General features: G+C 39.7%; 1 protein-coding gene across 2 annotated transcripts in view; it reads right to left on the bottom strand.

Annotated features, from left to right (window-relative positions):
- Nucleotides 1-440: 440 nt before the first annotated feature.
- Nucleotides 441-25,855, bottom strand: part of CFAP47 (cilia and flagella associated protein 47) — a 474,937-nt gene continuing 449,522 nt past the window's right edge. For both annotated transcript variants that reach the window (XM_083174330.1, XM_083174331.1), the window contains 2 exons: nt 18,748-18,916; nt 441-707 (listed from right to left, as the gene is read on the bottom strand). In XM_083174330.1, coding sequence (XP_083030456.1) covers nt 498-707; nt 18,748-18,916 — 379 coding nt within the window. In that variant the 3' untranslated portion in view covers nt 441-497. The remainder of the gene's footprint in view (nt 708-18,747; nt 18,917-25,855) is intronic.

Below are 25,855 nucleotides of genomic sequence, written 5' to 3'. Positions count from 1 at the left end.
GTTACATTCTTCTATTATCAGGGCATGCTCAGAGACATAGGCACTGATTTTAAGAGGCACTGATTTTAAGAGCCAAGTGAGACATCAGAAAAGGGACATCATCAATTATGCAATGGGACTTAAGACACCCTGTGTCACACCCCTAAATGTTCAGAAGTGTCTTCTGCTATATTGTTTTGAGAGCAGAGTAGGGTGAGTGGGGACTAGCTTCTAAAATTAATTTTTATTACTGAAATTATAAGAAGGCTCCCCACCACATGTATTTTTATGGTAGGTTGGAAAAAAGACCTTTGTAGGATTGATGGATTTTCAACACAGAGTTTATTTATTTAATTACTAACTAATTATTGTATTTATATAGCTATTCCATTATACTTTGACATTTTTATTGAAATATTTATATGATTTGTGTATTTTCTATGTACAAAAACATGGACATAAAATGTGAAATATGTTTTATTAATATAAATGTGAATCATGTTTATTACTCATAGTATTTATTTTGTTCTTAAAACTAAAGATGCTCCTTTATTGGGTGAGGACACTCCTGTTGTTGTGAGTTTTAGGTTTTCTCGCAGAAAATTGCGTTGCTGAAGTGTTGCCACCTGCTTGAAACCCAAGGAGCCTATTTTGGATGATACATTTGTTGGAGGAGTGCTCTTTGGTGCAATTCCATTAACTTCATAGGTCCATTCCATGGTGGATGTCTGTAAAAGCAAACAATAATGAGAGAAGGGAATTCAATTCACGACAGAAATAATAATTCATATGTGAAATAACGAAAGAAAATATGATAAAGAATGACCAATATGACAACATACATGTACTAGAATTTTTTTTAAATAAAGATAATTTTTTATAAAATATTCATGAAATGTAAAAAGTAAGACATGCAATATACAGTACTTAAATTCAATGAAACCCCCAATAAGCAATCAACAAACTTAAACAATGTATATATCTCACCACAGAAGAAAAATAAACATGTAGACATTACAGGGAAAATTTACTAAGATGGTAGTTCTATTTCACATATGTGTTACTTTGAGCAACCAATCAGAATCTACTTATTTATGTAGCACCTTATAGAAGATAATAGATAGTATCTGATTGGTTGCCCATAGCAACATTCCATGTGAAATAGAACTCCCATCTTAGTAAATGTCCCCCTATATGGTAGACAGTTAGTGCAACATATAATAACATGGGGCTGATATAGAGTTTGCTGCTATTGTTCCTATTATGGGTGTATGGAACTACTGTATTTGCATATATTCAAATGTACGTAGATTTTTAGCTAACTTTTTGATCAATCACTCTATGGCTGTGTACACACGGGGGCGATTTTGTCTAATATCCCACTGCAGTTTCTTTTTCATCAGCGACCATCTCTGGTCACTGATGCAAACGGGACACTGAGCGATATATCTCTCATCGCGAGCGATATAACTCTCAGTGATATATCCCCCGTGTGTATGGGGCTTATCTGTAAACTCCACGACCAACCACTTCATCCGTATGTTTGTTTTCATAGCGATCATCTCCAGTGAGCATTCCTCAATTCCAGTCTCCAAAGATCATTAAAAGTGCAAGTTTTACAGCTCTCCCCAGTATCACAAAAATAATATTTAGTACTACCTATGGTTCGTATGTAATGTGTCAGCCAGTAATAGTTACACTTCTGCTCCAACTAGGTAATGCTGTAACTTTAACTCTGTGAAAATACACATACAAATGGCCTTCAAATGGAGTTGGGTGCCTCCAATCCCAGATCTTGCTAAGAGATTACAAATTTGTAAATAAGCAAAATGGGGATTGGAAGACATACCATGTTCCTCGTACAGGTCTGCATAAGTATGAGGTGCCTATTCTAAATATGTAAAATTTTGACATCCATGGACTCAAACGGGAAGATATACAACCCAACAGAAAACCAGGATGGTACCACAATAGGGTCAATGGGAATGTATAAGGACCCAGGTTTAGGAGCTTTTTTAGTTTGCCCCATTCTTCATCGGGCTGCTCCCATCCTATGGAATGCCCTGCCACGCACAATAAGACTCTCTGCTAGCCTCCAAACTTTCAAGTGTTCCCTGAAAACTCATCTCTTCAGGCAAGCCTATCATATTTAAGTTCTACACGCATAACCCTCTGAGGCACTTATGTATTATTTAACTTCCCTTCTGGACTTGTAACTTGGTGGGACTGTTATGCTTACTGGTGCCTGCCCTTGTGTTTCCCTCCTATATCCCTATAGATTGTAAGCTTGCAGCAGGGCTATCCTACCTCCAAGTCTAAAAAAAGTTTTTTTTGGAGAGTCTATTAGCGCCAATATGGTGGGGATTCGCCTATTCTGATTTGATGGGATATATTCCTTATCCCTGTTTGGCTACTGGAAAAAAAATGGTTTTTAAATCAGAAAGAGGCGCTTCCCTTACGGATTTTCAAAAATATAGATAAAGGGAGGATGGAAATACTCCCCTTAGAGATGGTGTTCAGGTATTTTCTTCTCCTCCTTGGATATATTCCCTTGGCTCCACCGAATGTTCATATATATGGAAGGATACAAAGGAATAACAATGGGTGAATCCACATCAAAAAATAGATTTTCACAAAACACTGTCTGGTCTGTGTGGTTCCACCGAAGACTATCGGTGGAACCACACAGACCAGACAGTGTTTTGTGAAAATCTATTTTTTGATGTGGATTCACCCATTGTTATTCCTTTGTATCCTTCCATATATATGAACATTCGGTGGAGCCAAGGGAATATATCCAAGGAGGAGAAGAAAATACCTGAACACCATCTCTAAGGGGAGTATTTCCATCCTCCCTCTACCTCCAAGTCTGTCTGTTGTTACCCAGTTTGTTTTATCACTGTCTACTATTGTAAAGCGTAACGTAATCTGCTGCGCTATATAAGAAACTAAATAAATAAATAAGATGACCATTACACACCAGACTTCTTGAACTGATACTGGTGTCAATTTGGGTGGGAGCCACAGAAGGAAGCCAATTAAACTATCTGTTTTGTAAACATCAGCAACAGCATCTGAACTCCCACACATATGGGGCTGAAAACAAATATCTGCAAATCCAGTGGTAGCTTAAGTGTAAAGAGAAAAGGTTTTGGTGGACACCGTGTGGGGATGTCCTCCAAGGGGCGCAAAATAAGGGTTGTTTTAATCACAGCAGCTGCACTTACAGGCTAAAAGAAACAGGAAAAAGGGGGTGGAAGCACACGGCTCCGTGACAGTGCTTGAATAGTTAGAAAAATATTTTTGATTGGAAAGATTGGATGATCTTTACAAATTGTTTATTTAATATTGATATAAAAACAAACTGTATGGATTATGACTTAATAAATGTTTAGTGTGTGTGCAGAGTGTTTTAAACATTTATTAAGTCATAATCCATGCGATATTCTATGTACCCCCCTTTTTTCTTTTATACTGTATACAGTTTGTTTGGTACTCTTTACCTAGCACGGCGCCCATCGCGGGCATCGCGGCCATCAAATGCACTAAAAAACGGGTGCGACGCGATGCCCGCGATTTCCCATAGGGAACAATGTTAAAAGTGTGATTGGACACGATTTTACTGTTCAATGCCCACGATTTTTCCATAGGAAACAATGTTAAATGGGCCACAGAGCCCATATAGTCCCCCTAAAGTCTGAAATGGCCCCCACAATTGTTAACGCCACCCCACGATCAACGTGAACCCGAAGCGTGGCGAGCGCAGCGAGCCCGCGAGGGGCGGCGGTACGCGTCCTCCGACCTTTTCATACCCCCACTATCCACGTCGGCTTGGAGTTGAGAATAGAATAGTGTGGCGAGCGCAGCGAGCCACCGAGCCCGAAGCGTGGCGAGCGCAGCGAGCTCCGCGAGGGGACGCGGATACCTTCACAGGTAAACGCGTCCCTTCGCGGGCTTCACAGGTATCCGCTGCGCTCGCCACGCTTCGGGCTCGGTGGCTCGCTGCGCTCGCCACACTATTCTATTCTCAACTCCACGCCGACGTGGATAGTGGGGGTATGAAAAGGTCGGAGGACGCGTACCGCCACCGCTCGCCACGCTTCGGGTTCACGTTGATCGTGGGGTGGCGTTAACAATTGTGGTGGCCATTTCAGACTTCAGGGGGACTATTAGGGCTCTGTGGCCCATTTGACATTGTTTCCTATGGAAAAATCGCGGGCATTGAGGCATTGAACAGTAAAATCGCGTCCAATCACACTTTTAACATTGATCCCTATGGGAAATCGCGGGCATCGCGTCGCACCCGTTTTTTAGTGCATGCAATGGCCGCGATTTTTTACCCCCGATGACCGCGATGGACATCGTGGGCGCCGTGCTAGGTAAAGAGTACCGTTTGTTTTTATATCAATATTAAATAAACAATTTGTAAAGATCATCCAATCTTTCCAATCAAAAATATTTTTCTAACTATTCAAGCGCTGTCACGGAGCCGTGTGTTCCCACCCCCTTTTTCCGGTAGCTTAAGTGTACCTTATCTTCCAAAATGTCAAATGGATGAAAAAAATGTATCTCTTTATCTTTTTAAATACAACACAAGTTAAAATATGATGTTAGAAACACTGCTTATTAATACAACATCCATAAATAGTACACTGTTATAAACACAAATGCCAAATATTCATTTGCTTTATTGATAGGTGTGTATCACAAATAGAAATGTACTGTAAAAGAAAAGTGTAGCAATGTGGAGAAGTGTCAAAAATATGAACAGCTGTAATAAAGCAGACATAGAATATTAGATTAACGTGTAAATAGATTAGATTAACGTGTAAATAGCTTTTTATATATATATATATATATATATATATATAATAAATTCATGTGGACACTAATTAACTAATTCCTGATTCTAGTAACTTCACTTCAGTCAAACAAAATGCTGATTTAAAGCTGGTTACACACCTCTGGTTTTAATAGGTCTTATTTCCTGAAGGAAACCTAATTTCTTTGTTAAGTGAAGCTGAAGGTGAAACAGTTTATCTTTTGTTGGATTTGTGGAAGAGTACCCTAGAGTTATACCCACTGTGAATATGATTCATGGACCACTCCTCAACATCAGTGTATCTCAGTAATATAGCTGTAAAATGAAATGTAACCATGTATTTTTGTTTATATATTGTAAATGTAAATGACACAAAGAAATGAAAACTCCCCAACCAAAAACTTTTCTGAGGAACAAAAATACATTTTAAGATTAGCTTAAGCTGAATTTGCAAACAGATACCTGTATTTACTGCCAATATAATGATACATTGTTCCAAATACAGTACATGTCAAATAAAATGCCCAAAAATAAGGAAATAAGGAAAACTATGAAGACCTAACATTTAAGAGTAAGCCCAAATAGGCATACTCTAGGACATACAGTATCAATGGATTTTGTACTCATGTATTGCATAGACATGCCAGCTGTATTACTGACCACCAGGATTTTGATCCCTTCAACAGAGCAAATACCAAATACCAAAAAGAAGCTTCCTTATTATGACATTTTGGACACTTAGAATTATTTCTTCATCCATGTTAAGCAGTCTGAAATGTGTGAAATATACTGTGTGAAGGATACATAATTAATTTGTTGAAACCTTACATATAATGTGTAATCATTATCAGTGCCCACCAACAGAAGATCTCAGTAAAATTCTGTTAATAACAACAACAATGTCAAATTCCAGTTATCACAATTTTGTAAATTCTTTTATCTTAGCAAGTAGTATTATACTATAGAGCAGTGGTTCCCAAACTTTTTTGAATCATGGCACCCTAAAGAGTCAGAATTCTTTTCACGGTACCCCGAAACCAGAAAATTCTTATTGCAAAAGTTTGAAAAAAAATATTGAATTAAGTAATCTGTGTTTATATGTCATTATTAGGGTTCAGTTATGTGGTGAAAGACAGGATTTGCTTCTGTTTGTCCACATACTGTAACTTATGATTGGCAGCCACCAGCACTGGTTTTGCCTATTACTTTGATCATATAGTATATTTGAATTGGTCCTGGACCACCGATCCAAGTCACCCCCAAAAGTGTCCTGAGGCTCCCTAGGGTGCCACGCAGCCACAGCACAGAGTTTGAGAACCACAGCTGTAGAGACATATAATATTAAAACTAATCTAGGGGAGTCTACTTACTGGTTAATTTTATATACAGTATATATACCAGGAAAAACAGACAAAAGGAACACATTTGTAACATGCATAGTAAACCTTTATAACAAACATAGTGGACTATCCTATAAGCTCCAATATTGTTTTGGCTGATAAAAAAAAAAATGTCTGGATGGTTAATATTGCAGTATCCAATATGCATTCAAAGATGGACCTGCGATTGAGTGAACACACATGGAATCAGGGATCTCATGTGTTTTCGCCTGTTTATTGGAGATTAGGCACACAAAACATAATACCCGAAAACAACTTGGTATTGGGGATAAGGGATGCCAGCATCAGGGCTAATAAGATAGCAGTAAAGTACTGCTGGTTATAGGGCACCCCCTATTATGTCACATACATTTAAGTTAGACAGCACGTGACAAGCCTAATTTATAGCTATTTTCCCCGGAAAACTGGTGCTATAAATTGCAACTGCAAGAGTTACAGAATTATCCAAACAGGACTGGACTGGGAAATGGTCTGAAATACAGCAAATGTGCCTGGGATCCATCTGCCACCTTGAATGTGACGCATAGTAAACCAAATGAACTCAAGCCTAGTGCCTGGAAGGGGGCAATCAAACAGAGTATAATCCAAGAGCTGACTAAACCTGACATTGCAAAGCCATGCTTTGAGATTGATGCTTTCAGATTGCTACACAAACTACTTACAAGTGCATTTAATTAACTCCAAAAATTTATTTTATTTACTAGAGATAAAAATTGACATTTTATTTTGATACTGAATAATAATTATGATGGCAATAAAGGTATACTTAAACTATAACAGTATTTTGATGTCATTTAAAAAAAAAAAAAGATCATTACAATGTGTTTCGCATAGTCAAGAATCAGGGTAGAATGGATACAGCGAAAAACAGGAGTTCCACACTTATTGAACGCTGGTTAAATGGCGGTCGCATCTTTTTTTTTTACAAAGTGTAAAAAGTGTTGAAAATAAATAAATCAGTCCCTAAGGAGATAAAAATTATTTGACATAAAAGAAAAGAGAACCTATCCACATATTAAATTACAGATATTTTAATAAGGTTGTATATATAGGAGTCAACAGAGTCATAGAATTTGATGCCAGATAAGTAAGTAATATGATATCAGCGACAAAGATTTAATGTTGTGAGTTTATACAAACTGTAGGGGCAAGTATTTTTGGGGAGCACTCCCTAAATAAAATGTGGGAGATAGCTGAAAAGTTTCTCAAATTTGACACAAAAAAAAACCTGATGGTCTTGGTAAAGACAACTTCCATGTTGTAACTGTTTAAGTGATAGAGTATATGGTAACTGTCTTCCTAGATGCTGCAGGTATTCTGAGTATTGAGCATTCCAAGGATTTTTTAGACCAGTTATTTGCTAACCTTCATTTTGTTTTGATCCAGGTACAGAGACAGGAGCTATAAAAAAAACTAACATCCCAGAGAGATACTGTTATTACAGATGTCATGAAAGAAAGAGGACAGAATGAAACTATTGTTTTATGGTGTAACAGTCAGAATTGTATTTCTCTGGGATTCTGCAAAGGGGTAAGATTGCTGTAGTAAAAAAAAAGTGTTTCGTAAAAGCATAAAAGATATGGTGAAACCTAAATCCAAATGTTAGGACTGCTTGAGACTTGGTTTTGAGACTGAACCAAGGCCCTGACTCCATTGCCCTTGACAGCTTTTGACAGTTGCTTGCAGTGCTAAGCTTCGCCTATAATAGCCACGTCCGAAGGAGCTGGTTAGGCCAGCTCCAACCCGATGCCACCAGGTCTTTGTGGGTGACAACGCAACTGTCAAGACGGGAAGACAGCAAGGGGAAACACTAACTAAACCCTAAAATGGAACGGGTATCCCCAGTAACACCGGAGGGGCAACAATGCTCAGAAGATGACACACAATAACAAATGGACAGCACCGGTAGTAATTGTAGCACAGTACATGGTGTGGGCACAACAATGTGCAGGGATGGAATACAAATAATAATGTTACTCCTGACCTTTGGCACGGGGGTGAACAACCCCCGGGGGCTGTACCACCCAGGCCGTGCACGATATAACACAATGCAGATGGAATTGCAGGTATGCAAGGAGTAGAAAGCAATGCAGGGTGAACCCTGACTTATCAGAGAGATGTTGAGGATCACAGATGAAGGATTGACTACAGCAGTGCTGATACCAGGAAACACTAGACAGGATATTTAGGGAACAGGAGCTGATACGGGGAGCCAGCACATGGATGACCAGGACACAACCAGGAACAAGATGCTATAACCGGCATCTGTGTCCAGCAGACGCCGGCTATTTATTCAAAACCCGCACCTCCTGGCTGATTGCGTCAGCCGCTGTCTAACAATGCCCGACGCTTCCGCCCTGAGAGTCCGGAAGAAGCCGGGGAAGATGGCGCCGGCTGCTGCATCCTGCGGCTCCAGTACTGTGAGTAACACCGGAGCTCACAGACGCACAGTGGCGCCTAACATTAAACCTATTCTATCAGCTCCATGTCTACTGCTCTAATTCAAATGCAATCATTTGTATGGGCACTGTGATTTATGTGTCTAGTAAACTATACAAAATGAATCTCTTTATTTATTTAAAGATTGCCTCCTTTAAGGAAATCCCAATTACAGTATAAAAACCTTATAGGAAGATTGTAAAGGAAAAGTGAGAAACAAATACTTGATAGTAGATTACTTTTTTTACAGGTGTAGGGCCTTATTCAGACCCACTCGCTAAGCAGCAAATGCTCTCCCCTCTTCGTCAACCTAATGTCTGTGCCGGCATGCAAATAGATGTGTACACTGACACATCCATTCACATGCAGGCGTATGAGCAAAAAAATGCAATTATTTTTCACCCCCACGCAGATAAAAGTTAGTCTGATCTGACTTTTATCTGGATCCGGGGCATTTTTCTACCCACTGTATTACACATAAGACTGTATACTGCACTACACAGACTTTCGTCTATTTAGCTGTACTAATACAGCTTTATAATTAAGAAAGAGCTCACACAGACAAACTGGAGCAGACCTATATGTTATAAACCATTTACAGAAAGTGTCTGGGAATTCTTGCAATGGAAATCATAATACTGATTTAAACATTACTTATGTGCATATTATAGGAAAAGACATCTGTGTTACTGAGCCTGCAGGTGAAATAAATCTTTGGATAATAGCAGACATCAGAAAGAAATACAAGAAATCAGAGGTTTTATTAAAAAGCAAATTGTGGGAATATTCATCAAACTGCAAATCCGTGTCCAACCACTGTATGTTTCCATAGAAAGACAATATACTACTAACAGAGAAAGGGGCAAATGGTTCAATTATGGGGTTTCAGATCTGATATATTTTTTTTCTAATTGCCACTATTTATTTTACCACCTGAATGTATCAAATTACACTAGCTGATGTGTTCACTATTGAGACTTCTACACGTGCCCATTGCTGGGGAGGGTATAGACCAGGGTTGCCTACCTTACCCTCTCCTTCAGGGAGAAAATGCTCTGTTCCTGGACTTCCCTGGTAATGCATTATTGCCATCACCTGTGGGGAGCTAGGTAATTTAGGTAATTGATAAGAAAGGTGTTTCACAACAGGTGATGGCAATCATACATTACCAGGGAAGTCCAGGAACAACGCATTTTCTCCCTGAAGGAGAGGGTCAGGTAGACAACCCTGGTATAGACCCTCTCCTGGTAGCATTTGGGCAGTGTAGCTTATAGACAACATTGGCTAACGTCATATGCAAATAGAGTTAGCTGCAGGAGACAAACTGCAGAAAATATTGTAGATTGGGGTGATATATAATATTTGTTCGATATCGCCCAAATACTGAATTACCGAAAGAAAAATAGGCCCCTAAATGGATCATCTCTTACTAGCCTTCATTTCAACTGTCTTCAATGTGTTGTATGATCAGAACTTTTGGACTGCTCTGATTTCCATGAAACTGTTAATATATATTTGACAGTTTCAGTTTGACGTTTAAATTCACTATAGCATATCAGTAGTTCCAGCTTTAAAGTCAATATTTTCATATTAGTACAAGTGTATGCTCCCGTGCGCAGTGATATGATTCATTCTACGTATTCTAGTAGTCGTGCACAGATCCATTCCAGGCAGCAATAGACATTACCTGAGACTATTATTAAACAGAGCTAGATAACTAAGTGGCTTTGCTAAAAGTGGAATGCTTTTAAGTGTTGGCATGACTGATAAACACAGCTAACAGAGAACAGACCACCAAGGAATTTATTGTTTGGCTCCTTATGATAAAATAATGGTGCCAGCTTTGCTTATGAAGACTTTTGGGTCTCCCACTTCATATTAAGTATAAGCAGTAGAGATTATTTACATTCAGACATTACAGAAAAGTAGAATATGAATCTGAAGTTTTCACAGTACGATCTTTACTGGAAATAACTTAGGAGCTGAGGCGAATGCATTTACAGATGATGGGCCATGACCCACAGAAGTTTGAAAATCGCAAACAGGTGAATTCGGCACTTCTGCACATTCGAAGTGGCCGTAGAAGGATGCTATTGCAGTTTTATGGACAATGGTGGTTATCGATGGGGTGGCAATGTGGCATTTAGGGTCATGGTCCAGACAACGCAAACATGTCTGAACCATTTCGGGGTGGCTGTGCGACATCTCATACAGCTGCTGAAAATGCAGCACGGGGCAGGACTGCTTTCAAAAGAAAGAAGTTGCAGTTTTGCTATTTTAGCAAGATTGTAACTGAAGCTTTTGTATGGATGATCTCAATACAGTGGCGTAGCATTGATAGTACCCATATAAAACTTGTCAATATGATCATTATGGGTTTGATGTAGTTACATTTTGAAATGCCCCTCACTCAACATAATTAGGAAATTTAAAACACATTATTGCTCGGTGTTTTATGTAGAATACACACAAAATAGCCCCATACTGTGCAGTATTCTTAACTAGATAAGATGGTCAAAATGCATTCAGATCTGCAAGAGTACAGTAGATATGTAAATTAAATATGAAGACTATCCAGGCATTTTGGAGTGAAACATACTGCTCAGAAACTTCTGTCTCAGATGTACAGTAGATCATGGGTCTTCCAACAGGATGCTGAACCACAACACAGGGCTAACAGCACCCAAGAAAGGATAAGAACAAAGATTGGACCACAGGTGTTTTAAGTGAGGAGGAGGCCTACAGTATGTACAGCTTCCTTCATCCGGGCCCCCTTCTTTCTATTAGCAGTTAAAATATAAAGTCTGAGCCCTATTTGCATGCTCAGATTTCTGGGAAAATATTGGGGCAGCCATTTTACAAGTGATTTCTGCAGCAGTGCTGCTGTCATCATGGGACTCTGTTGAGGTAAGTATTTAAAAATTTGGCATAGCTTGTGCAGGTGAGGACGACTCAAGTGCTCGTGTGCACCTCACACACTGTAGCTATAATAAACAGGGCCGTTTTTAGAGGCGGACAAGCCGTGCAGCAGCCCGGGGCGCCGCACGGCTTGTCCGCCTCTGATAATTAGCTGGGGCGCCCGGCAGCTTCTCCAGCGCTGCTGCCGCCGCCGCCTCCCCCCTTCCTATCCCTTGCGCCCGCCGCCCGACTCCGCGGCGGGATATTGCGACTGCGCAATGGAGTCCTGGCTCCAGCAACAAGCTGGCCGCCGGGACTCTGCTGCAGTCTAAACAATCCCCCACATATGTGTGCGGCGTGACGTAATGACGTCACGCCGCGCTCGAAAAACAAGGAGCAGCGCCAGCATGGAGAGAGGAGCTGCCTGACAGCCACCCTGACCGCTTAAGGTATGGGGAGGGAAGTGTGCCCACTGCCCACCAATGTATATATTTATACATCCACTGCCCACCAATGTATATATTTTAATATGCCCACTGCCCACCAATGTATATATTTTAATATGCCCACTGCCCACCAATGTGTATAAATTTATACATCCACTGCCCACCAATGTATATATTTTAATATGCCCACTGCCCACCAATGTATATATTTATACATCCACTGCCCACCAATGTATATATTTTAATATGCCCACTGCCCACCAATGTATATATTTTAATATGCCCACTGCCCACCAATGTGTATAAATTTATACATCCACTGCCCACCAATGTATATATTTTAATATGCCCACTGCCCACCAATGTACATATTTTAATATGCCCACTGCCCACCAATGTACATATTTTAATATGCCTACTGCCCACCAATGTATATATTTTTATATGCCCACTATTGTGTATATTTTTATATATCCACTGCCCACCAATGTGGATATTTTTATATGCCCACTGATGTATATATGTTTATATGCCCACTGCTACCAATGTATATTTAAACACCACTGCCCACCAATGTTTATTAACAATAGGTGGTAACGTATAAATTAATGGGCACGCCAGCAATATATATATGTTACTGCCTATTATTAATAAACATTGGTGGGCAGTGGTGTTTAAATAAATATACATTGGTGACAGTGGGCATATAAATATTGGTGGGCATAAAAATATTTACATCAGTGGGCATATAAAAATATACATTGCTGGGCAGTGGGCATATACAAATATATACATTGCTGGGCAGTGGGCATATAAAAATATATACATTGGTGGGCATCGAACATTGGTGGGCTCATCACATTGTGCAGCGTAATGTGTAATTGTCATCACAGTGTGCAGTGTAATGTGTAATTGGCATCACAGTGTGCGGCGTAATGTGTCATTGGCATCACAGTGTGCGGCGTAATGTGTCATTAGCATCACAGTGTGCGGCGTAATGTGTCATTGGCATCACAGTGTGCGGCGTAATGTGTCATTGTCATCACGGTGTGAGACATAATGTGTAATTGTCATCACGGTGTGAGACATAATGTGTAATTGTCATCACGGTGTGAGACATAATGTGTAATTGTCATCACGGTGTGCGACAATGTGTAATTGTCATCACGGTGTGCGGCGTAATGTGTCTGTCATCACAGTGTGCGGCGTAATGTGTAATTGTCATCACAGTGTGCAGCGTAATGTGTAACTGTCATCACAGTGTGCAGCGTAATGTGTCTGTCATCACAGTGTGCGGCGTAATGTGTCTGTCATCACAGTGTGCGGCGTAATGTGTCTGTCATCACGGTGTGCGGCGTAATGTGTAATTATCATCACGGTGTGAGACATAATGTGTGATTGTCATCACGGTGTGCGACAATGTGTAATTGTCATCACGGTGTGCGACAATGTGTAATTGTCATCACGGTGTGTGGCGTAATGTGTAATTGTCATCACGGTGTGCGACGTAATGTGTAATTGTCATCACAGTGTGCGACGTAATGTGTAATTGTCATCACAGTGTGCGGCGTAATGTGTAATTGTCATCACGGTGTGCGACAATGTGTAATTGTCATCACGGTGTGCGACAATGTGTAATTGTCATCACGGTGTGCGACAATGTGTAATTGTCATCACGGATAAATAGTGTTTAATGATTTAAGTAGTAGCCTAAAGTGCGGGAGTACAATAACAATTCCTGCGGACATGCAGGTTGCAAAGGTGAGATGTAAGGTAATTGTTTTCCTGCTAGACCACGCCCTTATATTAAGCCACACGCCTTTTAAAAATAAACCACGCCCCCTATTTCGGCGCGCGCGCCTGCAGCGCGCGCAGTTTCTTCTCTGTCGCGTTAACTTTTTTTTGGGGGGGGCGCATTTTTATTCCTTTGCCCTTGGAGCTAAATTGTATAGAAACGGCCCTGATAATAAATATGCCACTGCAATGGACTGTTCTGAAGTGGCCTGCTGTGAGTTATGACCTGAATCCTAACAAGCATCTATGAAAAGAGATGAAAGAAGAAGGCACCCTGAAACCTGAGACAGTTTGAGCAGTTTGCTCAGAAGGAGTGGGCCAAACTACCTGTCAACACATGCACTGAGATACAGATATCACTTGATTGCAGTGACTGTCTCCATAGGTTATGCAACAATGATGTATGTCAATTATTTTTCTTCATTTTGTTACTTTACAGTTCTGTCAGTCAGTTAAAAATATGGAATCTTCTTTTTTTCATGGAAGGTTAAAAACAAATTTGTACATGTCTATAAATGTTACCTTCGCTTTTAAATAACAAATGGAAAGTTTTGCCTGCTATGGGATAAAAAGCATCAACAATCAATTAAATAATGCAAAAATACAGTAAGTGCAGGTTTCAAGCAATTACATCTTCATAAGAATGGAAGTGTAGGTCTTTCTTATGCAAATTAAAAGTGCATAACACAAGAATAAGCCCTTTGCACAAAAACAAGGGACATATGTCCAACTGTATGAAAATTATGAAAAGTAGAGTAAGGAAGAAAGTCGAAATTCTGGACAAATCATGATGCATTGAGAAGACGGAACATTTTATGTTTTCATTTTTAAATGTAAAGAAAAGTCTATCTGCCTAAACATGTATAGTAACAAGAATTTTTTTTTACAGCCTAATTCTTACACAGTCACCACCAAACTCGGAACCTGTCTGCCGGCATGTTCTACATTTGCCTAACCTGAAGAGTAGCATGGTTTAGGACAGGGCTGGGCAACACCGGCCCTCCGGATGTTAATGAACTACACATCCCAGGATGCTTTGCATTAGTTTTGCTATGTGGCCATGCTGAAACTGATGCAAGGCATGCTGGGATGTGTAGTTCATCAACATCTGGAGGGCCGGTGTTGCCCAGCCCTGGTTTAGAAGAAACTTTTTCTCCTATTACGGACATTGCAATTTAACGGATATATGTTGCATTCAGATCATTTGATTATCCCACATGTATGTTGATGGATATTATATTCTTAATAATAAACATTTAGAATGATTATTGGGTTGAAAAAAACAAATCGAACCAGAGAAACATATAAGCTTCTCTATGACTAGTTAGAATTATAACCATTTTACTGCTTCTGTTTAATTAAAATCCAATATTGAATCCATCTTTATGAAAGCCCATAGCAGCTCTATCTGTGTCCAAACCAGGGAAACCCAGTACAAATTAATCATGAGATGGCACAGATATCCTTCTATTTTACATATTATGAACCCCAATATCTCAGCAAATTGCTGGAGATGCAAAAGATCTACCGGAACTCTTCTACATGTCTGGTGGGAATGCCCACTCATCACACCTTTCTGGTCAGAAGTTATTAAGATCTCACAGGACATACTCCGTACCCCCCTCCCCTCTACCCCTGCCTTTTGGTTACTAGGCCTCTCCACCACCCCAATCTCTTTATACAAATCTTCATTGTGTAGACACTTAAGTAATGCCGCAAGAGCCATAATTTCAGCCTTATGGAAATCCATAACCCTTCCCACACGGAAATCCTGGTTCACCAAAATTGATTACTATATGAACATGGAGGATATATTGCTATCCTCTGTTGATAAACAATTGGAGTTTATGACTACATGGCTTCCCTGGCTGGAATACAAGGACAGTCAAGAATATAAAAACTTTATATCTTAAGCCGAATAGCCATACACATTACCAGATTACCCTAGCATTAAACCTTCTTTCATTTGCCCACCTTACCTTGGGAAAGGTAATCCCCCACCTTCTTTTCCCTTCCCTTTCAGTTTCTTTTCACTTGTTTCTCGCCCTCCCCCCCCTATCTTCATGTGTTTGTATTATCGAAATTATTTATAGCACAATACACTCGGCTCCTTTGTATTCTTTGTTCTGTAAACAGTTTATAAATCTTTGAGACTTCTCTTTGCAGTGACCATTTTGTTACTTAGTATTTCAAAGATGTCCTTCTCGCTGTGTCGAGATATATTGATTACCTGTACATTTTCTTTGTATGTAGCTGCCTAAATTTATTATTTCTGTACTCTTTTGTCATTTCAATAAAAAAAATATACAAAAAAAAAATCCAATATTGCATCTTGTAGTAACAAAAAAATTTCCTTATTGTAGTAAGCCATTGCAAAAAAAGTGTTGCTATTTGTCAATATTAATTAACTAATCTTATTTATGTTTCAATTTAGGTCAAACATTTGCTATTTGCTCATAATTAATATATATAATTTGACATAGCCAATAACTGCAGGCTTTATAAAGGAGGGTGTTTAGATGGAAATTATGTAAATGTTGACTTCAGTTGTCCAGTCCACACAAGAAAAAAAAAACAGATATGAGACTCAGACAACTGTATTTTTATGAAGTGTTGGGTTGTAATTAGTGATGTTCAGGTTTGGATTTACTTAGCTTTTAAAACCAAAATTAACACAAGTTTGGCTTAACCCAGATATTTATTGTTAGCTATCCAAAACACATGACTTCTGAGAGCCAATAAAATAACATTTTTAAATCCGGGTTAATCCAGGTAGTTCTGACCATGCACATCTCTAGTTGTAATACCCAGCAATTTTGTTCGTGTTTATCTCCAAAATTATTCTCTTTATATCAAAATATGGCAAGAAAACTCTAGCTCTTTCAAAAATCAGGCACACATTCCAACTTTTTATAAATAAACTTATTGGTCTGTTTTTGTTGGCTGACAACTTAATTCACATACTGTACAAGTATTTCTTTATAATTGGTCTACACTGCAGGTTTATACTGACTAGCTAATCCCGCTCAAAGCAAAAACTTCAAAAACTAGTCTGCTACCTTGTGATTGACTCTGTGTTTCTGTATGTGTGATTACCTCTGTGTTTCTGTATGTGTGAAAGAGAAAGAGATGTGGTTTCATTGCAGGTGGCAGTGTTTCGGTTACACACGGACACTAGTCATATATATATATATATATAAAATAGAGTAACTTACCTCATTATATAGTATTTAATGTAAGCACCTATGGGAGCACTGAATCTACCTCATGGTACCTGGGCCTCCAATTAGAGAGTTTCTCTGTCAGAACACTAGGGTACTTTTCGTTATGTTCTCTCTCAATTGAAAATATAACATTAGTACTCTTATTGATTAAATCTGATTGGCGCCTGTGATAGACCTCTTCATAATGCATAGTAGAGCACCCCTGGTAGAATCATCCCATGCATTGTTAGCTTGCATCTGTTGTCCAGCTGCGTACTCCAAGACAATTTCAGGGCCAAAATTAACATGGGACAGCACAGGACCTTGCTATGGCTAGGAAAGTATGTTTTATCAAAAATTAAATACAGAATTTGCATGGGCTTTTAAAAAATACTACTTTTCTAAAATTTGCACAGCATAAATCTAATGTAGACATGTAGACACCAATATACTGTATATACATTCTATTGTAATACAGTCTATTTCTCACTATAAAAATTAACATTTGGGCATCAGTTAAAACTGCTTTTTCGATTTCTTTTTTTTTTACAAAAAAAAAATATTGGGCTTTGGAAATCCCGATTTCATGTGCTGTTATGTGTAGTATATAGATTCACATAAATGAACAGATTATTATTATTATTTCTACTATTACATTGAATGATGTGGAAGGAACACGCTAAACTAATACCACTTTCAGACCGCACTGTGAACACGGGTTATTGCCGTGTTTGCGGGGCTTAAACACGGGTCAAGGTGCGGTTTGAAAGCGCCACACTCAGAAAACCCGTGTTCAACAACACGGCTTTTGAACCCTGGTCTTTACCAGGGTTGGACACGGCTCTAACACGTGTCTATGTGCGGTCAGAAAGGCCCCGACCCGTGTTATCCAACACTGCTGTTTCTGAAATGCCATTATTGGTGGATTTCTGTGAGGTCAGCAGGCTGACCCCGGAAACCGTCAAGCAGCACGCTGGAGCTGCGGACCACGGGACACAGGCACCATCCCAGCCTGCACTCCACACTTACAGCCTGCTGTTACCCACTTTGGAAGCCTGCTTTCCAGCAAAAGTGTGCACTTTTCCTCAGCATGAAATAAGTGTACAGCATGTTGCACAGTGTGATACTCTGCTGCCTGCTAACACCTGTATCACACAGAATCAAAGCACAAACATCCATGAGGTCAGAGAAGTCTGCCATGCTGCTGCTGCTGCAATGCTGTGAACAATATCCACCCCCCACTTTTATTTCCTTTGTGACATCATTATTGTGAGCCAGAAAAAAGTCAATTTTTAATGACACACATAGGTTTTAAAGCACGGACCCGGGTTCAGTGTGTAAGCACCAATCCTAGGAAAACCCGGGTTAAAGTGCAGTGTGAAAGGGGTAATTGAAGAGTCTGACCCGGCTCTCTGCAAGGACAAACCCGTGTTCAAAATGCAGGGTCGGACACGGGTTTGCGGTCTGAAAGTAGTATAAGACACTCTGAGGTGGAAAATGTCGGGCAGCTGACATTCGGTAATGTCAGCTGCCCGCCACCCAGCACCCACATCACTGGGTGATTACCATGAGAACGCCCAGCATTTTCATGGGAACGCCCATGAAATGCTGGGCGTTCCTTGCCATTGTTGCAACTACCCACCACCACACATCCCCGCCCGCAGTGGTGGCATGCGAGCACCTGGCCAACACTCTGTTTGCCGTGGCTGATTGCATCCGGGGCATGCACATGAGCAGAAATCAAAAGAATTACCTATTAAACTAACCTGCACTACAAGTGTCGCTTTGTGTTTCTTGATATACATTTTAGGTCTGTATCCAACAGTAATGAGGGTTCCAGCAGTTCCAGAAGGAAGCAACTCTCCAGATTGTGGTGAGACAAAAAAATCCAAATCACTGCCTGGTAGAAAGTGTGCATTGAATGGCTCTGGATACCTTGTTACAAAGACAATAAACAAATGATAGTAATTACATTTTACCTGGAAAAAAGTTACAATAGCTAAGTTATCAATATACAATAAAATGGTTAGAAGAATAAACACAATAAAAAATAGCTAAGAATAACTATAGCAGTAAACAGGATTACATTTCTCTGTCTGCAGCACTGATTAACTCAATAGAAATGTCAGTAGAAAATTGCTGGTCAATCTGTCATTACGGTTTGGCCTCAAATACCATTACATCTATGTCACCTTGCATTTGTGCAACCTGGGAAATAAAGAAAGGTCAGACACCTTTAAGAGTCAGTCTTACAATGACAGAAGTGTTTTAGTCTTTTTATACATGTCATGTACAATTTATTATACCTCTTATTTTTACACCATCTATTGACAGCTGTTACATTTTACTGCCAAATAATTTAGCATATTACTATCATTTATTATAAATGTTAGCATATGTATATAGAGTACATAATACATGAATAATATAGAGGTCAGTGTAGCTGTGACATGATAAAGATGTAAAAAAACAAAAAAAAACTGTTATCTGTTGCCCTAAGCAATATTTAGGAAGTTATATTGCACTGACTGGAGATGCATCATCACATACCAGAGATGAGCCATGAGCTGGTTTAGTAAGAGAAGATTTTAGCTAAGTTTATGGACGCAACATGTCACGGAAGAGGGATTTGATGGAGACAAATGGGCAGGACTCAAATACTTCAATGGTAAATAAAGTAAAGTATTTGAATAGGGAACTTGGGGTGATAAGTGAGCTGAAGGCTGCAGGTAACATACTGTAGAACAATAAAGAATGAAGTTGGTTGCTTGATGAGTGTGATGAAGACTTGAGTAGTGGTATCTGGAAAGAAGATTGTATCCAATGAGAAAGATACTGAAAGACTTGGATTTGAATGGAGCTGGACCAGGAACCGGAGCTGGAGGGTACTGATGGAGACCAATGGGTACCAGTTGGATTAGACCATAAGAAATGGACTGGGCTAGGCTGTGAAGACTGCAATGGGATCAGAGGCCAGCAAATAATGACTGACAGGTTGACCTGGGAGCAGCAGCAGGCACTAGTAAAGCCAGGAGTTTTCCAAAATGAGCTGAATGATTCAGAACACTTTTTGCACTGACCCAGATCAGCCTAGGCAGATCCCCTATATACTTAGTTGGTGGCTGCCATTGACTGGCAGAGCAGGAAGGCAGGAAATACCCTGACGTGGCCCAATAGCTCACTTGCCCTAAACCAAGATGGCGGCACAAACCTCCCAGCACCACCAAGCAAAGTCAGACCACCTCATATGCCTGCTGCCTCCGGCAGACTCTGGACGCACGATGGACACATGCTAGCCAATCATGGACACGGATGGGTGAGTAGCATGCTCGCTGTGACGGCATGTGACACAGCACATATAAAGTGCTAAAAGGCTTAATATCATAGCTTGAGAACTTGTTTGCTCTTTCAAATTCCAATATCAACTTTATGCTGATAATACAGTACTCAAATCTGTCTTTCTATCCCTAACCTCTCCCCTCTCTCCTCACTTGAATCTTCAATTGTCTCTCTGTTATCCCTTCTTGGATATCCTAGCATTATTTTTAACTTAAACTAAGACAAAGATGATCATCTTCCAACCCTGTCACATAACCTCATTTCCAAAAATGTCATTATCTATTGATGGCACAACTATATTATCTAGGCCGAAAGTACACTGTCTTGGAGCTATCCTTGATTCCTCCCTCTGCTTAAACTGCACATTCAGTACCTCTTGTCCTTCTGTTTCCATCTCAAAAATAATTCCAAGGTCATACACTTTCTCATACTATATGCTACTAAGGGTTAAATTTGCTAAGAGGTGTGTAATTTTGAAGGTGGAATGTTGCCCATACAACCAATCAGATTATCCATATCTTCTGACCTGAGCCTGTCACTTCTTTCCTTGTCCTGTGATGTCTGTCTTTTTTTTATGGGGGCCAATGTGTGTGTGTGTGTGTGTGTGTTTATGTTTTTTTTTTACTGCTTGGTGCCAATAGGGGAAGGGGGGGATCTCAAGACTTTGCTATGGGATCTGGAGTCTATTGCAGCTGGCTGGGTAGTCAGATTGTGTCACACAGCCACACCCTCAACGCATTTTGCCACAAACATTTTCTCAATGAGACCACTGACAAAGTCCAAATAGCAGCAAATTGCATATGGATTGCAAATGCCATGTGTCCAAAGGTTGACAGACAGGAAGTTAGCGTTTGGGGTGGAAACAGGCTGTTTTTTCCTGGGAGTGTCAGAAAAAAATGCAGGATGGTCTGTGACATTAGTGCTGGCCTCAATCAGCCTGTCTCATCTGCAGAGTTGTTGAAAGGTCAAACTTACTCACATATGCACAGATTGGAAAAATCATTTGATAGTTTGTGAATAGCATATGGATTTTCAAGTGGATAGTGAATAGCGATCCATTCATAATTCTGTTGCAAATTGAAAACAGGGTGGGTATGCTTTCTGTCTTAGCGGTGGCTTTCTACTCGCAGATATCTGCAACTTTAAAGATCAGCGGCCAGGTCTGCCCTTCTGCACAGAAACCACACAGAAGCCATTTTCACAGATGGCAGAAAACCAGACTCAATTTCAAGTGAGATAATAATACAGGTGGTGTTTTCTGTTGGAAACTATGGGGGTTATTTAGACCTGATCACAGGACTGCTAATTCGCTGCTAGTTCTGCGATCAGGTAATCGCCGACCAGCCACAGTAAAATCCCACCCTATGCAAGCCTGCAAATGTGCATGGATTGCTAAAAGCTTGCAAAAATATTCTAGGCCAGTGATTAGCTGCAAATCCATTCGCAGCCACTCACCATCAAATAATTTTTCCAGTGTGTGCAGTCTGTGCGTTGCCTCGGACTTACACGCTGGTCGCGATAGAAACAGGCTGATCATGGCTGGAGCTGACAATACACGACTTCCATTCAAACACCTGGGCATGCCTGTGGTTTCTGACACTCCCGAAAAACGACTAGTAACCACCCAAAAATGCAGGCTTCCTGTCAGTCTCCTTGCATAGGCTAGCGATAAAAAAAAGTAGCAGCATTTTATTGCAGGATGGTCGTATACCTGCACAGTCTTTCGATTTTTGCCAGGTCAGTTAATTTGTACCCATGTGATAGTGGCTGCATAACACCCTATGTTGTGGGATGGGCCCTTGGTGTATACACTATATAGAGTATAACATGATACAGATATAAAGTGCAATCACACAAACACAATGGATGCTTTGATCATAGATGATTCGGATTGATTAGAACTGTTGGAGGACTTTGAAAAGATTGGGGTTTACATGATAGTGGGCATGGTTTGCCCTAATGTTTGTATGTCTAAAGACCAGGCATGACATGGGTAGACTGGGAGCATGGTTTATTTTGTGACAATTTTTTGAATTGGTTGTGTGGTATGCACAAACTTAGTATTCAACACAATCAGTCTTTCCATCCACACAACTTTCACTCACCACTCTATACCTGGAATAAGGTCGGAAAGCCCACTACCCAAATTCCTCCTAATATATAATGTACAGTCAATTTATCCTTATAATTTTTCAAATCGTATAACTACCTAGAAACATTTGTTAAGAATACATGTTAAATTTGTTATTTTAAGCAAATTGTGTCCTCTGAGACATTGCTCACTGTACCGCCAGCACTGATAATGGTTATGCTCTTGCAAACTATTGTAGCTTTTTTTTATACTGTAATTATAATAACACTGAAGAAGTAATTATTTCTACAACATAAAGCACAAAGCTCTGGTGGACTCCGGATTTATTTAAATACTTAAAAAAAAAACATTTTTGCAAACATGTCTCTCAATTTAATTGCTTCTTTCAACCTGAAAGAACTTTTCACTGGTAAGCAGAGAAATCCAAATGCAAGACAAATAAAATAAATGGTCATAATTTATATCCTAACGATAATCTCATCCTCCCCTGCAACTGAGATAAAATTCATGCAAATAACCCACTGTTATACTGTGACCCAAACGCAACAAATCTTGGCCAATTATAAAAATAATTTCAACTGTAAATGCTTTGTAAAATAACATGTCTATTTAATAAGGAATTTCACATGGATAATTAAAAGTTGCAAAAACAAGTAAACAGTTGTATTTTTAAGTTCACAAAATCATTATGTATTCCATTGAAAAAAGGGCATGTAATTGCAATAATACAGCATTTTTGCAATTAAGAATAAAAAGTTTGTTCTGCAGTTTACAGAATTATATAGCGATTAGAAGTCATCTTACTAAGGCCTATTATTAATACTGTATGTTCCACATAAACTCACTAACTTTTACATAGTGCCTATAGCAACTAATCAACTTCTAACTGTTATTGTATAGACTTTGCTTGATAAATGACAGTAACTGTAGAAGTAAATGGCTGCTACGGTAAATTCCACCATTCTCTCCTTCTCAATAGTTTGCTAGGTGGACTAGACTAAACTACAGTTGATTTCAAATGCAAAATCATGTCAACAAAAGAAGTTATGTCCCAGCACCCAGCAACAGTGAAGGATAAATGGGACCCTTGTAACAGGCACATGATATTCGGATGGAGTCTAGATTCGCAGAAATCTTTGGAGACTATAGTATTTCCTATTTTCCCCAGACCTGTACCACTCTGTATTCAGCAGGGCATAGACAGAAAGAGTGGGAGCCTGAATGGCCACCATTAGGTAGAACAGTAAAGTCAGTTTTGTGGTGATTCCGTGCACATGACATCATAAGGACATATCAATGGACAGCATGAGAGCTGAGCCACAGGCAAAGATGCAGCAGCAGAATCACTATCAATCAAGTATGGGCTGGGTTGGGGAGACACAGGATGGGTTAGGGTTTGGGAGGCTGAAGTTCAAATGACACAGGGGAATGGGAAGCACAGATGGGTGTGCTGGAGAGACAGATAGACAGATGATGCTGAAAGACACAGGGGAACAGAAAGGTTGAGAGATACGGGTGAAGGCTGAAGGGATAGTGTAGGCTAAAAACAACAGGGGAAGTCTGAGAGATGCAAGGAAAGGTTGAACCACAGGGCGAGATTGAGAGACACAGGGAGGGGGGCTGAACAACTGGTGCAGGGTTGAGAAACATACAGTAGAAGGTTGAGAAGCACAGTTAGGCTGAGAGACATAGTGGGAAACTAAGCTAAGGGGGAGGCTGGGAGACACAGGAGGAGGCTGAGAGACACAGAGGGATTCATTGACAAAAAAGGGGAAACTGAGTAACACAGGGGAATATTGGGCTGAGATATACAGGGAAATGCTGAGACTGAGACACATGGGGAGAAAGAGGTTAAAATACACAGGGTGGGGAATGAGGCTGGGAGACCTAGGGTGGTGAATTAGGGTTAGAGACATTGGGGATTTAAGGCTGACAGAAGGAAAGACACAGGGGGAACAAGGCTCGTGACACAGCATGGTGTCTGAGTGACACAAGTGGGGATAAGGCTAGAGTTATGCAGGTGAGGAGTGAAGATGGATAAATGGTTTGAGCCTCGGAGAGACAGGGATGATGAGTCAATGGTCAACCAGCCTTTACCTACTGGGCAGGAATAGGGTCCCCAAAGTGTTCCAGTTTGCAAGATTTCTGTTGCTGGTTCTGCTTAAGAGGACTATATTGTCTAAACTGGTTCTTAAACTTTTGTTGAATCATGTCACCCTACAGTATCAGAATTCTTTTCATTGCACCCTAGACCAAAAGTTGAAAGGATAGGGTAAAGTTTTTTTCTTTTCTTGAGGGGGTTTTAAAGGTATGTGCATATATTTTATGTTTATTTTCGAGTTAAAATAATGTATAATCCTTACTGATATACTGTTGGCAAATAGTTGGTTTGTTCCCACCCACATGAGGTCACTTCCATAAATCTTTCCAGGGCCACAAATTTCCAATCTGTTCGATCATACCTCACAGCTATATTCGTGCATTATTTCAATCTTTAAAATCACAATGTGCTGATTGCCATTTCAGATCCTGTGAGACTCTGATGAGGCACATGTGTATCTTAGTTGCGCAAATTGAACAATTACATGTGACAATCATTTAGTAAGATTATACAGATTAGTTTAATATGCAACACTTGTACATCTTTGTGTGAATGAGTCTGTATACGGAGTGCTATGTTGCAGTGGCCGCAGCTATTTTTTTTTTAGAACTTTTTACATATTTAAAACTAATGACAGTATTCCTTGTCCAAATTTCCGTTATCCAAATTATTCTGAAAACCATAGTCTCCAGAATGTATCTACTGGGTACATGATATGTAACTGGCACTAAATATATCCAAGACAATGATTGCTTGGCCTTCAAATCCAGTGTCTGCAATTGTACACAAACTTTGTTTTATGTTTTAAAACCTTGTTTTAAAATATATTTGTGTGTATTTCATGTGTTTGATGTGTTTATACAACATAAATGCAAGATTCCTTAAGATACCTCATTCAAACATAAAAATATTCCAAAATACAGAATAATCCGTTACCCAAAATTCTTCTTGCCCCAAGTATTTTGGATAAGGGATACTCAATCTGTATTATTATTATTGTTTATTTATATGGCGCTACAAGTGTTCCGTATCGCCTGACAATACATAGATGAGCACGAACAGAACAAGAAAATAATGATTTACAGTACAAATGCAAATAGGACAAGTACATGATAAGTAAATGACAGTTGGAGCTGCGGGCACTGACACAGTGGCCGATACTGTATATTCGTAGAAAAGGAGGAGAGTTGGCCATTCTTATGTGGATGGTCGCAGCCTGGTATCTCTTGTACAGTTCAACAAAACTGTGTGCTTCTTGCTATTTCTTTAAAACTTTTTCACCTTAATTGGGAATTTAATAGAATAGATATTCTAGACAAAGCAAACTTTAGGTAACCCAACT

This window comes from Crinia signifera, chromosome 2 (assembly GCF_055691185.1).
Source record: "Crinia signifera chromosome 2, ASM5569118v1, whole genome shotgun sequence".
Lineage (NCBI taxonomy): Eukaryota > Metazoa > Chordata > Amphibia > Anura > Myobatrachidae > Crinia > Crinia signifera.
Note: the sequence above shows the minus strand (reverse complement) of the source record. Positions and strands in the feature narration are given on the sequence as shown.